Below are 15,696 nucleotides of genomic sequence, written 5' to 3'. Positions count from 1 at the left end.
CCGCACTTTGGGCCTCCTGTGGCTGCTGGAACAAAGCACCATAAACTTGGTGGCTTAATTCACACATACTCATCCTGGGGTCAGGAGTCTGACATGGGCTTCATGGGCCTAAACCGGGGGTGGGCAAACTTTTTGACTCGAGGGCCACAGTGGGTTCTTAACCTGGACCGGAGGGACGGAACAAAAGCATGGATGGAGTGTTTGTGTGAACTAATATAAATTCAAAGTAAACATCATTACATAAAAGGGTACGGTCTTTTTTTTCTAGTTTTATTCATTTCAAACGGGCAGGATCCGGCCCGCGGGCCGTAGTTTGCCCACGGCTGGGCTAAACCCAAGTGTGCAGGGCTGGTCCTTCCAAAGGCACTAATGGAGGGTCGTTTCCTGCCTTGTCCAGCTTCTAGAGGCGTTACATCTCCAGCCTGTAGCCCCTTCATTTTAACAGCCAGTAACGCAGCATCTTCCATCTTTGACTCTGACCCACCTGTCTCCCTCTTCTGAGGGTGTGATGACACTGGGTTCCCCGGGGAAATCTAAGATCACCCCTATCTCAGGGGCCTTCCCTTAATCCCACCTGCAAAGAAGATGAATGTCTTTGGAGGCCACTTGCCCACCACAGAAGACACCCCCCCACTCAACCTCCCTCATCTCTACCCCACCTTGGAACCTGGACACCATTCATAGCCTCTGAGTCCGAGGGAACAGTTTGAGCCCTGGGATTAGATCTCCAACTTCCTCGGATCACTCATTCAACATGCATTAATAGCAGGGCCAGCTCAGATCTGGTACCAGCCAGAGGAACTTGGGCTGGATGTGGCCTAGGGGTGAGGGTGGGGAAGGGTCAGGCACAGGGACCAAGGCAGGGGAGTGAGGGGTTTTGTGTTTTTTTTTCAATCCTCACCCAAGGATATGTTTATTGATTTGAGAGAGAGAGAAACCAATATTGCCTCCCTTCACACCCCAACCAAGGATCAAACCCAAAATCCTGGTATGTGCCCTGACAACCTGTGACCCTTCGGTGCACTGGATGGTGCTCCAACTGAGCCACATTGGCCAGCGGGGAGTGAGGGCTTTAATTGGGGGAGGGGTACCTGCCAGGGAGGCCGGTGGAGAGAAGTGACTGGAAGTGGACCATTCAGCAGTGGGCAGCTTTGGCTGAGGAGCTACATGGTGGAGGGCAGACCTAAAATCGGTGAGGATGGCGGTGGACACTAGGGTAGGGGCCAGTGCATGGCAAAAGGGATCAGTTCGCCCCCTTTCCCACCTGAAAAGCTCGTGCAATTGTCCTGAAGCTCCACAGCCAACCAGGGACTTAGGAGGGGTCCCCGTTTAGACTTGGGCGGGCGACTCCACGGGGTCCACTCAGCCCCCTGCCCATTTATCATGAGAAACCGCACGGGAAAACCTGAGGGCTCCTTCAGCTCCAAAGGAAAAAGAATGAAGGGAGGGCCGCGGGGACAGGATAGCTTTGGAACTGAGCACGCTGGGCTCCTCTGGGAGCCCACAGGACAAGGCGCCCGGCACCCAGAAGAGGGAGGCTCTTCACCTCCGAGGGCTCTGGCCAGTGGAAACCAGCCCAAACCGGGAAGCACCGCCCACGTGGCGCAATCTCGGGCTCCAGCGCACTCCGTCTGGGGGATGTGGGTGCCCTTGACCTCCCCAGGGGCCCACGGGGACCGGAGTCCGAAGGCAGGCCAGGTCTCAAGGAGTCTCGGGGGTAGAGACCCCGGCCCTGGGGCGGGCACAGGGGTGCAATGCCTTGGGGCACAGAGAGTCCTCTCGCAAAGGAAGGCGGGCTCTCCGGCAACAGGGCGCCGCGGGCACCTACCTTCGGCAGCGCCCGCACCTGCAGGCGCGCAGGACCCGCCCGAGCGCCCCAGGCAAGGGTGGCCGGCGCCCATGTGACCGCACCCCGCCCCGCCCCGCGCGTGCGCCCTGCCTGGAGCCCCATTGTTGGCCGCACGCGCGTCACGGGGGCGGGGCCGGGGCGGGGCGGGCGGCTGGAGGGAGGGCGGCGGGAGGGCGGGAGGGAAGGAGCGTCCGCGCCGCCGACGCCGCCGAGATCCCCGCCGCCGCTGCCGCCGCCTAGAGCGAGCAGAGTCGCGCCGCCGCCGCGCCTCCCGCGGCCCCGAGCAGCCCCGCGCCGCCGCGCCCCCGCCGCTCCCGCCCCGCCGCTGGATGCCGGCGGCCGGCGGCCGAGCTCTTAGAGGCGGAGGGCGGCGGCGCGGGCGGCGGCGGCGCGGGCGGCCGGCGGCCCAGAGGCAGGGGCGCGGGCCTGAGCGCTAGCGCCATGTCCGGCTCCATCGGCCAGCCCGACGGCAGCGGGGGCGCGGGCGGCAACGGGCCTGGGGCGGCGGCCAGCGGGGACCCCAGCCCAGGTGCTCAGCCGCCGCCCGCACCCGAGGCCGCCGAGGAGGCCGCTCCTGCGCCCCGGCCGCCACCCGAGCCCGACGACGCGGCCGCCGCGCTGCGCCTCGCGCTGAACCAGCTCTCGGTGCTGGGGCTGGGGGGCGCGGGCGACCAGGACGAGGAGGGGGCAGCTGCGGGCAGCGGGGATGGCGTGGCGCCGGCGGCGGCGCGGGGCGCGGACGGTGGGGCCGCCGTGGAGCCTACGCCCCCCGACGGGCCCGAGGCGGGCGCGCCCGTGGTGGCCGTGACCCCGGGCCCGCTGCCGCTCCTGGAGCCCGACGTCAGCCCCCCGCCGCCCCGGCCGTCGCCGCCCGATGTGTTCTCGAGCTTCACGGCCCACCCGGCTGCGCTGGGCCCCCCGACGCTGCTGGCCGAGCAGATGAGCGTGATTGGCAGCCGCAAGAAGAGCGTGAACATGACCGAGTGCGTGCCGGTACCCAGCTCCGAGCACGTCGCCGAGATCGTGGGTCGCCAGGGTGAGTGGCCGCCGTCGGGGGCGCAGTCCCGGGGGTCTCCGCGCGGCTGCTCCGGGGCCGGGCCGCCCCAGCCCAGCCCGCGGCCGCCAGCCAGACACAGGCCACGCCCCGCGTGGGCTTTGGCCTCAGTGGCCGCCTGTGCCTGTGCCTTTGTCCTGCCTTCGGCCCGCGAGAGAAACTTGGGCGCAGCCCCGCGCTCCTCCCCACCACGCTCCGGCCCCGCCGCTGCCTTTGTCTGGGCGCCTCCAGCGCGGAAGGTGCAGCTGCTGCGGAGCCCTGGGCTGTGCCATCCTGGGGACCAGGGCCCCGGCTAGGTGGTTCCCTCAAAACATGCATGGGGCGGGCCAACTCGGGTTGGGGGGTGCTCCGGTAGGGCGATGAGAGAAGTTTGGCCGCACAAAGGGTTCGTCACGACTTGCCAGCCTGGGGACCCTGCTGGGGTGTGGGGGCAGGACAGGATGAGACAGGGTCCCACCCTGCTCTCAGTGCGTCGGGAATTTGGGGGTATGTGGAAGGACCCGTTGTAAAGGGGCTCCAACCCATGGCCGTAGCCTAGCAGGCAGGTGGGAAACGGGCCCTGGATGTAGGGGTCCCCTCAGTGGCATTGCCGAGCTTCCCTGTGGCCGCCCCATTGTTCTCTTTGTTAGAGAGCCAGACTCAGATTTGCAGGGTGACATCAGGCTGGCCGCCGCTCATTGGCCCTGGAGCTGCGGGGTGGGCGGAGGGTGGTGGGCAGTGCCCGCATACCCACCCACCCTGTTAGCTGCCTGCCCACCAGCCTCAACTTTCTCTTGCCTTCCTGCCCACACCTCCCCCCTCCCTGCTGGCCTCCTGTGGTCAGCCAGGTTCTAGAACTTGGGGTGGGGCCTGGGCGGGGCTTTAGGTAGGGCCAAAGGACACTCAGGCTGTGGGAGGGGGGGTGTCCCAGCCTCTAGGCCCTCAGGAACAGCAGCCAGAGAAGGATAGGTGGTGACCTGAATTATAAGGTGGCCTGTCACCCTCACCACCACCACAAGCAGAGGACCACAGTGATGCTCTAGGCACGGTCCTCTGCTGGTTCCAGTGGGTGGGGTGGCTCGGTCAGCAAGCCCTCGGGTCATTCATTTGTCCTTTCCACATGTGGACACAAGGAGTGCCAGGCGTGGTGCTGAGATCCACCATCAGGAGTGAAGACAGTTTACTTTCTGAATCCTGCCCGCTGCCTTCAGGCTCAGACATGGCTAGACCCATGCCAGACAGTTCTGCTTCACCACCCTTCCTATATAGGCCCCCACTTCCCCACTCCTGTCCCCCGTAACTGCACTGGGACATGTAACAGGTAGTTACATATTGAGTGTCTAGAAGCCTGTGGGTGGGCAGGTGTGATGGGCAAGTGTGGATACCGATGCCTGGGGGCCATTTGCCCAAAATCACTAGGCTCATCTGTTGTGCAGGGAGCATGAGGGTGTGTTTTGTGTGAATATGCGGTCCTGACACCTGAGGGAGAGGCCTCATCTTATGCCTTACAGGTGGTGATGGGAGTCCGGCAGAGGGCACTCGAACCTGTAGCCGCAGGCTGAGTGGTGCGGCGGAGTGAGCCTGGGGCCTCAGGCTCCACCCAACCTCCCGGGTGTGCATTTGGCACCCGGTTGTTGGGTGCTAGCCTGTATTCTTGGTGGTTGTGGACAACAAAGAAGACTAGGCAATCAGTGAATCCTGTAGACTGAGGAGGCCCTGTGACCCTGAGCAAATGAGAGCCCTTCTCTGTAATGGGGGGCAGCACCTCCCTCGGGGTTTTTGTGTGGATTCTTAAGGCACTGGTTGTAACCCCAGTCTGGCACTCAGTAACCACCCCACAAATGGGGTACGGGGTACCAGGGAGGGAGCCTGAATACCAGGACAGGTTGCATTGCCCCAGCTCCAGAACCATTTGTGGCTCCCATCCTCTCCCACCCAGTTCTCAAGCACACCCTGAAAGACTGCCCCACCTCCACCCCTTCCCTCCTCCCATCACCCACCCCACTCTCTACCCTGTGGGTCCCTGGATGCCAAGCCTGCCCCTCCTTACTGCTCAGGCTCTCCCCGGTGCAGGGGGCACAGCCTGTCCTCAATTACTCATCCTTTTCTGTCAATTCCTAGATTCAGGGCCACCCCTCCCCAAGAAGGCACAGGAGGAAGAGGCTGTGGGAGACGAGGCCGGGCTGGGATTTGAACCCTGGTCTCATTGGCTTTGCCTACCCTGGGAGGCTGGTGCCCTGGCCATGGGGGTGACCTTGGGCCCATGTCCCCCTCCCCCCGCCTTCTTGCCATCCATGTCCTGTACGCAGGGCGAGTCTGTGCCCATGCCTTGACCAGGGCTGGGCGTGGTCGTGTTGGGTCTGTGCGCGATGATGAAGGCAGGGCCTGAGGCTCTTCCATCTCTGAGGTCAGGCTGTGGATGGTGGCCTGGAATTGTCTCCCATTGTCTGTTCTTTGGCCCCCACCCTGCAGGCATCAGGTGTCCTTTCTGGCAGCCAGGACACTGCAGGGGTGTTGGGGTCCATGCCTTGGTGTTCCTTCTATCCACTGTGGGGCATAGAATAAAGAGGTGTCCATGCTGGGGTTGGGGGCTCCTTGTGTTGGCTGTTATAGACCAGTCCTGCCATGGGGAGCTTCCCGTGTCCCTGTGTCCCAGACAAGCCAGCTTCCTCCCCAGACCACCCTGCTGGGACGTGGCCCACCCAGGACCGCAGTCCACTTTGGCCTTGCCTGGTTGTGGGAACTTGTCCTGCTTCCGGAGCTCTGCCCCCGTGTTCCTCTGGGGGAGTGCTCCTCTGCCGTGTCCTCCTTCCCCTCATAACCTTGAGGCTTTGTGGACAGGGGTAGCCTGTGGTCACCTGTGGGGCCTGGTTCTCTGAGTGCCAGCACATGGGTATGGCCAGGACCCCATAAGGGGGTCGTGTGAGTGACGGGAGGCAAAGGGCTGCCCTCGTCTACTAGCATTCCCACTTTGAGGGGAGGGTTGCTAGGGCCTGAGGCAGGACAGTGTCAGCCCCGAGGCCTAGCTCCACATTCCCAAGCACACCCCGATCTCTTGAGTTGGCATCCTGAGGGCAATGCCGAGGAATCTGCATTTCAGTCTATGCCCACCTATCAGTGGTGGCCCCCAGAGTTCCCCAGGCATGGGACTCAGCCCCCGGTCACCACCCACTCCTGTTTGTTGTTGTTAATTCTCACCCGAGGAGAATATTTCTTCCATTGCTTTTTTTTTTTTTTTTTTTTAATTGGAGGGAGGGTGAGAGAGAGAAACATCATTTTGAGAGAGATACATAGATTAGTTGTCTCCTGCAGGCCAGGGCCAGGGATCGAACTTATGACCCTTCAGTGTGCAGGCTGACACTCTAACCATTGAGCAACACCAGCCAGGGCTCACCATCCACTCTTACTGCACTCTATCATCCCCACTGGGGTAGGGAGTGTGTCCCGGATCACTGTGGATCCCCAATTTCCTCGACTGGACAATCCCACCCTCCCAAGTTCTGCCCCCTCTCACGGTCTTGACGTGAGTTGGGTTTGGGGGCCAACAGGTGTCACAGCTGAAGTGCAGTCAGTAAATTAGACTCCTCTTGGCCACTAAGGGCTCCACTCAGGGCCACCCAAGGGGAAGCTACATGGTCCCTCCCCTGCCCTCACCCACCTTAGGGACTCATCGCTCCAGCCTTGTGCTTGGGTTCAAGGCCCACTTATTCATCTGTACAGAGGATCCGTGGTTGCGGGGTGGAGGGTCTCCTTTGGCAAATCCCCCCTTTCTCCAGCCTCAATAGATTCCCTCCTCACGTGACTTTGCTAGAAACAAACATTTCAGGGGCAGGGCTCCTGCCTGGGACCATGGCCCTTTGGGTCCAGCCCCAAATCTGTGAGGCTAGGTGTTTCAGCCCTCCTTCTATGGGCGAGGGAATTGAGGTACAGGAAGGTTCCCCCAAGGGCCCAGGCCAATCCCCAGTTTACTAGCCCTTAGAGCAGTGGTTCTCAACCTGTGGGTCGCGACCCCTTTGGGGGTCGAACGACCCTTTCACAGGGGTCGCCTAAAGACCATCGGAAAACACATATATAATTACATATTGTTTTTGTGATTAATCACTATGCTTTAATTATGTTCAATTTGTAACAATGAAAATATATCCTGCATATCAGATATTTACATTAGGATTCATAACAGTAGCAAAATTACAGTTATGAAGTAGCAACGAAAATAATTTCATGGTTGGGGGTCACCACAACATGAGGAACTGTATTAAAGGGTCGCGGCATTAGGAAGGTTGAGAACCACTGCTTTAGAGCATAGTCCCCTGGCTTCCGGAAGTTCAGAAAGTCAGACATGGTGGCAGGAGGAACTCTGGAAGTTCATGGCCCAGTCCCCCCTTTCTCCTGGCCCAGTCATGTTGGGCTTCCGGGAGGAGGGAGTACCAGGCTGTAATGTGATGCAAAGAAGGGCCAGGACTGGGGGTGAGGATGGTGAGGACAGTTTTGTGTGGGGGACAGCATGGCCAAGGCAGAGGGAGTTTGCCAGGTAGGGAGGGGACGGACCATCAGGGCAGGTTTGGAGCAGCCACAGGTCAGGGTGGGTTTGGGGGGCCAAAGAGAATGCCATTGAGACAACACAGCTTTGGTGGGGGGGGGGGGGGGGTTGACTAAGGACCCAGGAGGTGGGGCATGGAGGTGGTAGGAACGCAGCCCCTCCCTCGGAGATTTCTGACCCCAATTCACCTGCCCTGCTTTTGCTCAAGGCCCTGGTTGGGGAGCTACTGTCTTCTTGAGATTAGGATCAGGCTGCCCCTGGATGCCCCCTACCACCTCTGGAATGAGCGGTCTCCTGGCCTAGGCACCATCTCCTTGTTTTCTTTCTGGGCAGACATGCTGATCCCGCTAACATTTTTTTTCTTTCTCTTTTGTTAATCCTCACCCAAGGATACTTTTTTCCATCTAACTCCAGAGAGAGTGGAAGAGGGGAGGAGAGAGAGAAACATCAATGTGAGAGAGAGACATCAATTGGTTGCTTCCCATTTGTGGGATCAAACCTACGACTCAGGTACGTGCCCTTGATGGGAAGCGACCGTGACCCTCTGGCGTGTTGGTCAGCGCTCTAACCATTTAGAAACAGGGCCAGGGCATGATTCTGCTAATTTTGTGTCTTTCAATGTTGTGAAGTTAGCAACACTGTTACTCCTCTCAATGCCACCTCTGTATTGACACAATATCACTGTGTCCCTCTAGCCTCCCCTGAGGTTGGGGGGGGGGGGGGGGTGGTCTTCCAGATTCCTTGGCCTGGACTCAAGATGTCTCAGAGGCCTTGGAGGGTGGGTATCAGGGACCTGAGAAGGCACCACTATCAGATCCTGAACAACTGCCCCTGCCCCTCCACAGAGTGGGAGCCCCAGCCCAGCAGGATGAAGCACAGTGTCATGTTCCCAAGTCCCTGAGCTTCCCTCAGAGGCCAGGCCCCTCAGGACCTTGGCAGGTGTCCTGAGTTCAGGCCTAGGAGTCTGCATTGGGCTGAGGCCTCACCTCACCTGCATGGGGCTGAAGGGTCACTTGGTCAGAAGAAAATCGTAGGCAGCTTACACAATTTGAGCCTGGGTTTCCACACCTGTCAGATAGGGGGTTGATGCCAGAGGATCTGCACTCATATCCTAGGGCTGACATAATCAACTGAATAGCTTGAAACAATAGAAATTCTCTCGTTCGTTCCGGAGGCTGGAAATCTGAAATCAAGGTGTTGGCAGGGGTGTGCGCCCTCCAGAGGCCCTAGGGACAGTCTGTCCCATGCGCGCGCTCCCAGCCTCTGGTGGCTGCCAGCAGTGCTTGGTGTCCCTTGGCTTGTAGCCACGTCACTGCAACGCCTGCCTTGTCACGTGGCTGCCTCTGTGTGTCCCACTTGCGTTCAGGGCCCACTCTACCCTATTGTGACCTCATCTTAACTAGTTACACGTGTAGATGCGCCATTTCCAAGTAAGAGCCCATTCTCATGTTCTGGATGGACATGAATTTTAGGGGACACTATTCAACCCACAACAGAGTCCTTGCCTTCTTGCTTTTTTGCCAACCCCAGGGGCACCCAGCATGTTGCACCTGTGCTGGCCTTCGTCAACAGGGCCCCTGCGCCAGGGCCCCTGGTGTCCCTCGCATGACCAGAGGAGAAACTGAGGTCCCAGGTCCCAGGGTAGGACGCGGTATGTCTGAGATTACAAAATGCCACAGGGGTACAGCCCCCAAATGGAGGCTCCCAGCTGGCCTGGCCCCTCCAGCTGCTGCCCCAGACAGACTGACCTGGGGAGGGGTCACGGTCCTTACCATGTTCCCCTCCCCCCCCCCAACCCAGGGTGCAAAATCAAGGCTCTGCGGGCCAAGACGAACACATACATCAAGACACCGGTGCGTGGGGAGGAGCCCGTCTTCATCGTAACTGGCCGCCAGGAGGACGTGGAGATGGCCAAACGCGAGATCCTGTCTGCGGCGGAGCACTTCTCGGTGATCCGAGCCACCCGCAGCAAGGCCGGTGGGCTGCCCGGCACTGCGCAGGGCCCACCCAACCTGCCGGGACAGACCACCATCCAGGTGCGCGTGCCCTACCGCGTGGTGGGGCTGGTCGTGGGGCCCAAAGGCGCCACCATCAAGCGCATCCAGCAGCGGACGCACACGTACATCGTGACGCCCGGGCGGGACAAGGAGCCGGTGTTCGCGGTCACGGGCATGCCCGAGAACGTGGACCGGGCCCGGGAGGAGATCGAGGCGCACATCACGCTGCGCACCGGCGCCTTCACCGACGCCGGCCCCGACAGTGACTTCCACGCCAACGGCACCGACGTCTGTCTGGACCTGCTCGGAGCCGCTGCAGGCCTCTGGGCCAAGGCCCCCAACCCCGGGCGGCGGCCCACCCTGCCTAGCGCCAGCCTCCGGGGGGACAGCACCCTGGGCGCCCCAGGGGGCCCCGAGGCCTTCTACCCCAGCAGCCGCGGAGGACCGCCAGTGCCGGACACGGGCCCCGCCAGCCCCTATGGCGGCTCAGGCAACGGGGGCTTCACCTTCGGCGGGGACGGCCCTGGAGCCCCGACTGGGCCACCTGCCCCCGAGGACTGTGACTTCGGCTTCGACTTCCTGGCGCTGGACCTGACGGTGCCCGCAGCAGCCACCATCTGGGCCCCCTTTGACCGCGCTGCGCCCGTGCCGGCCTTCGTCAACGGGGCCCCGGCGCCGCCGGCCCCCGGTGTCCGGCGCAGCAGCGGGGCTGGTACCCCGCGACACTCCCCCACGCTGCCGGAACCGGGGGGCCTGGGCCTGGAGCTCCCGCTGGCCCGCCGCGGCCCCCCCGACCCGGTGGGTGCCCTGCCCTGGCGGCCCCCGCAGGGCTCCCTGTCATCTTTCTCAAGCAGCAGCAGCTTCTCCACGGCCACCTCGCTGCCCAGCAGCTCCTCAGCCTCCACGTGTTCCCCCCTGGACTCCAGCGCCTCCGAGATCAGCCGCAAGCCCTCAGCCGCCGCGACCTCCGGGCCCGGGGTGCCCGTGGCCTCCGCCACCCCCGGCCCGGCCCTGGTGCGGGAGTGCGTGGTGTGTGCGGAAGGCGAGGTGATGGCCGCGCTGGTGCCCTGCGGCCACAACCTCTTCTGCATGGACTGCGCTGTGCGCATCTGCGGCAAGAGCGAGCCCGAGTGCCCCGCCTGCCGCACGCCCGCCACCCAGGCCATTCATATCTTTTCCTAACGAGTCGCTCCCGCGGCCACGGGGCCATCCTGAGGCCCTGGGAGTGGGCAGTGCTCTGGGCCGGGCCGGGGGAGGAGAGATGAGGGCAGGGGTGGAGGGGCAGGCCGGGCGGGGCAGCGGGCAGTGTGGCCAGTGTTTACAGATGAGCTTTAACTCCGGTCCCAGGCATGGAGACAGTGACCCGGCAGCCCAGTGGCACCTCAGTTCTTAACAAATAACAGTATTGAGTTGACAGGTTAAAATAAACCAGAGAGAAAAGGTCTGTTGCACTTTTTATTTGAGACACACACACACACCTACACCCCCAGGGTGATCTTTTTAAAGAAAAAAAAATTTTTACAGCCATCAGTTGTCCTCCTTTTCTACGAAGCGGATTTCTGATTGGACAGTGTTGTTTTTACAGGGTGGCAGCCTCTGCAGAAAGTCCCACCAGGAGGACGGTGACATTTTTACTACCTTTTCACTCCCTTTTTGGGGCTAACTGGTCACCCTTTTGTAGGTCAGCCCCAGGAAGGCCGGAGGGGGGCGGGGGGAGGGGCACAGGGGCATCCCAACCAGAAATTTCTAACTTTTTTATTTTTAATTATTAATCCTCTTCTGCTGTGGTTTTTGTTGTCCGTTTTTTAAATTTTTTTAATTGTTTTTTTTTTTTTTACTTTTACTTTTTACCTCTTGTGTATATGTAGCAAATTTATAGGGAAATATGTATGTACTTTATGGAATAAATTTTAAGAACTAAAATATATTTTATTTTAAAGTAACGGACCTTTAATCTTACGCAGCTAAATTACTGATTATATATTTGCTGAGCTGACTTAAGGGTTCAGAAAATTGTATCAAGAGTTTTATTTTTTGACTCCAAAGCCTTCTTAATAAAGTCTTTTTATGACGTGCGAGCCCTTGGCGTGGTGTGGGGCCGGTGGGCGTGGAGAGGTTGGGTTGTGGGAGGGACCCTCAGACCCAGCTCCTCACCTTCCATCTTCCAGATAAAGGAATTTGGGGTACCCCCATTCCAGGTTCTACTGCAAGCCAGGCTCTGCCTGTTCCAGATGAGAACATGAGATCTGTTGGTCCTACCAGGCCCCCCTTCCCTGAGACTGGGGCTGGCCAACCGTGGGGTCAGTGATGGCCGCTGTGGAAGTGGCAGTGCCAGGCTGCCTTCTTGGGGCACCGTCCCAGCTCTGTGGTGTGTGTGGGGCCCCCATTCCCCCCTAGACAGGATCCACCTGTCACTGTGCAGATGGGGATGCTGAGGTCTGGGAATCTGCCTCCTGGGTCCTAATACCTCCCATCCCAAAAGGATATCTGAGTGATGAGCCACAGGTGTCCCCCACTCACCTTAAGTCTAGTTGGGACCTGGCCCATTCGGCCACCAGACGCAGTTCTGGGGCCAGTTGGCATGGAGGCGAGGACTGGGGTGGCCAGGGGTGGACCGTCAGCAGTTGGGCACCACCCAAGTTCCAAAGGAAGGAAGGAAGCTCTGGAGTGAAGGAAGGGTGGGTGGGGAACTCGGTGACAGGGAGGGGCTCTGAGGACAAGGTCTCCGCTGGCTGCTGGCCTGAGGAGTGGGCGATGAGAGGTCTGGGGGACAGCCCACTAGGCAAGCGAGAGCAGCCTGGAGGGCTTCCAAGAGGAGACAAGGGGCTTGCGACACAGGTCAGGAGGGGCAACACCAAGAGACGCTGAGAAAACCACAGGTGGACAGGGAACCCCAAGGACAGTGAACCCCGTGAGTGTCATCACATCAGACCCTCTGGCTGCGTGGAAGCACCTGGAGGGCTGAATCCTGCTCGGGGCCTCGGGCATGGGGTGGGATCAGGAAAAGCCACACACGTGCGGGGGCCAGCCCAGCCCTGTCTGGGATTCCCCATCTATAAAACCAGGTGATCCCACGTCCACACTCCCGGCTTTGGTGAGGCTCAGGGGGGTCAAGCCGTAAAGATTTATCCCCCAGAACCTGTGATCGGGACCTTATTTGGAGAAAGGGTCCTTGTGGGTATATAATTAAGGCTCTTGAGATGAGGTCATACTGGAGTGGGGTGGCCCTACGTCCAATGACGAGTATCCTTATAAGGGGCAGAAGAGGAGAGACACATGCAGATGCAGCGGGAGATTTCTAACTCGGACACCGTGTGGGGAGGATGACAAGGCAGAGGCTGGGGTGGTGAGGTCACAGGCCAAGGGAGGCCCAGATCCCCCGAAGCCAGAAGAGGCAGGAAGGACCCTCCCCTGGCACCTGGGGCGGGAGCACGGCCCTGCCACACCTTGATTTGGGGCTTCTGGCCTCCGGTACCTTGAGAGGAAAAGTGCCAATTGTTTTAAGATGCCCACTTCGTGGCTATTTGCTCTGGCAGTCACGGGAGACGATACAGGTGGGAAGCGTTGCTTAACCTGGCCCGGCCCACAGTTCAGTGGTGAAGCTGGACAGGGCTGCAGTGGCCCCAGGTGATCTGGGGTGAGGTCAGGCCACAGCCAGACTGGGGGGGGGGGGGGGGGGGTGGAGGTGGCAGGGAGGGAGGTGAGGCTGTGGAGATCACAAAGAGAAAGGGGCCGAAACCGGTTTGGCTCAATGGATAGAGCGTTGGCCTGCGGACTGAAAGGTCCCAGGTTCGATTCCGGTCAAGGGCAGGGTGTGTGCAGGAGGCAGCTGATCGATGTTTCTCTCTCATCGATGTTTCTAACTCTCTCTATCTCTCTCCCTTCCTCTCTATAAAAAATCAATAAAATATATTTAAAAAAAAAAAAGTGGACAAAGAGAAAGGGCAGCCCCTGGGGGTTAGGGTTAGGGGCCTGGGGAGTAAGAGGGTGGGTAGTAAAGAGTTCTTGGGAAGGAAGTGGAGGCTGGAGCTCAAATCAGGGTCCCAAAGGGAGTGGGCACAATGGCGGGGGTTGGGGAGGGCCTAGCGCAGTGATGGCGAACCTTTTGAGCTCGGCGTGTCAGCATTTTGAAAAACCCTAACTTAACTCTGGTGCCGAGTCACATATAGAAATTTTTTGATATTTGCAACCATAGTAAAACAAAGATTTATATTTTTGATATTTATTTTATATATTTAAATGCCATCTAACAAAGAAAAATCAACCAAAAAAATGAGTTCGAGTGTCACCTCAAAAGGTTCGCCATCACTGTTCTAGATCCACACTGTCCAACACATGGGGTGACTGAGCATGAGAGGTGGCTTGTGGCACTGAGACATTGAATTTTGTATTTTATTGGGGCTTAATGTAAACTGACATGGCCCCCAAACAAAAAGGGACACATCTAGGGACGCTGTTTGCTCTGCAGACCGTGCCATAGTTTTAGAGGCAGGACAGCAGGACAGCTGCCACGCCCTGAGATGGTTAAGAGCGTGGGTGTGTGGAGGCCCTGACCACAGTGGTCCCAAAGCAACAAAGGCCACAGAGGAGGCACAGCTCCTGGGCTGACCCCAAAACTTCCCTAGTCCTGATCCTGGGACCTGTGGACATGTTGCCTCACATGGTAAAGGGACTTTGTCGATGGGATTAAGTCAAGGACCCTGAGACGGGGATGAGCCCAGATTCCCCAGGAGGCCCAGGGTCCTCACAGGGTCCTCATAGCAGGAGGCAGGAGGGTGAGAGTCAGAGAAGGCAGAGGCTGCGCTGCCGGCTGTGAGGACGGAGGAGGGGCCACGAGCCAGCGATTCGGTGCCTTTAGAAGCTGGAAGAGGCCGAAAATGGTTCTTCGCTGGAGCCTCCAGAAGGACCAGCCGGCCCACACCTGGGTTAGGATTTCTGGCCTCCAGCACGGTCACAGAATAAATCTGCATTGTTCTCATTCAAGCCACTACTCATTTGTGGTCCTTTGTCACAGTGACCGTATGAAATGGCACACCGCTATGTTAAAAGTTGTCCAACTTCTTGGAGAAAAGGCTGGTTCTATGGCCTGCCCAGAGCTGACATGCTCCCCCCCACCCCCGGCCCCCTACCCCGTCCCAAGAATGAACACACGCCCATTCCGAGGGCACAGGAGCCACTAACAGAACTCCCAGTGGCAGAGCCGAAGCAGTTCACCCTAGAGGACACAAGACACCCAATTAATGGGAGTTTTAGATAAATGAATCTTTCTTTTTTTAGTATAAGTTTATCTCAAATATTGCATGGGACACCCTTCTCCCTAACAGAGATGGGTTATTTATCTGAAATTCACATTGAACAGGGTGTCCGTATTTTTGCTAAATCTGGTTATTATGAGGAGTGGAGGGCGGGGAGAGAGTCATCCACTGATTTGCAGGGGGGAAGTATAAGCTTGAGCCCCCCTCTGTGCTCCCTGAATTCTGCCCTGGCAGGTGGAGGAGGACGAAGCTAATGGGACCTGGGGCACAGGGGAGGGGAGGTTGCTAACGTGGACTAGACGTCATTCTGGTTCATTGATTGATCTGGATTGAGCGTCTGGATCGGTACCACAGCCAGAAGTGGGTTTTATCTGGGGCAGCAGCCCCGAAAGAAGCCAAAAGCCCCCAAGCACGTTTGTCGCTGCGCACCCCTCCCCCACGCTCTAAGTGGGCGCCACAAACGGCCAGCATGGACCCCCGAACTAGCCGGTACTCTGCTGCCACCTTGTGGCAGGGGCTGCACGTGACAACCTGCTCACAGCAGCCGCGGAGCCCTGAACAGCTGGGGCATTAGGCACCATTTGTGTCAACAAGTCTCAGCTGTTCACCTCCGTCTGCTCCCCACCCACCCTCCATTGCTCCGCAGCAGCAACTGCATTTCTCTACAAAGACGCTTAGCAAATCCCATAGCCACAGGGTCATGATGAGACTTAAAACGCTTAACGCTAATTCCTTTTCCCCGGTTTTATTGAAATATAATCAACATTCAGCACTTTATGAATTTACTGGTAGGTGTGCAGCATAGTGATTTGACTTACAACATTACTTTCTCTTTTAAAAAATTATCACCTGAGGATATTTTTTATTGATTTTAGGGAGGGAGGGAGAGAGAGAGAGAGAGAGAGAGAGAGAGAGACATCGATCGGTTGCCTCCCATACCCACCCCAACTGGGAATTGAGTCCGCAGCCTAGGTACATGCCCTGACCTGGAATGGACCCACCACCTTTTGGTGTACGGGACA

The 15,696-nt window shown here is 58.8% G+C and overlaps 1 protein-coding gene across 1 annotated transcript; it reads left to right on the top strand.

Annotated features, from left to right (window-relative positions):
* Positions 1 to 2,277: 2,277 nt before the first annotated feature.
* MEX3D (mex-3 RNA binding family member D) lies at positions 2,278 to 11,490 on the top strand. Its single transcript, XM_070415688.1, has 2 exons — positions 2,278 to 2,885; positions 9,223 to 11,490. The coding sequence occupies exons 1-2, from the start codon at positions 2,291 to 2,293 to the stop codon at positions 10,599 to 10,601; spliced, it is 1,974 nt and encodes a 657-aa protein (XP_070271789.1). The 5' UTR covers positions 2,278 to 2,290; the 3' UTR covers positions 10,602 to 11,490.
* The last annotated feature ends 4,206 nt before the right edge of the window (positions 11,491 to 15,696 follow it).

This window comes from Myotis yumanensis, unplaced genomic scaffold (assembly GCF_028538775.1).
Source record: "Myotis yumanensis isolate MYYU_CA2020_CCGP unplaced genomic scaffold, mMyoYum1.0.hap1 SCAF_5, whole genome shotgun sequence".
Taxonomy (NCBI): Eukaryota; Metazoa; Chordata; class Mammalia; order Chiroptera; family Vespertilionidae; genus Myotis; species Myotis yumanensis.
The sequence above is the reverse complement of the archived record's forward strand: the minus strand, read 5'-3'. Positions and strand labels throughout refer to the sequence as shown.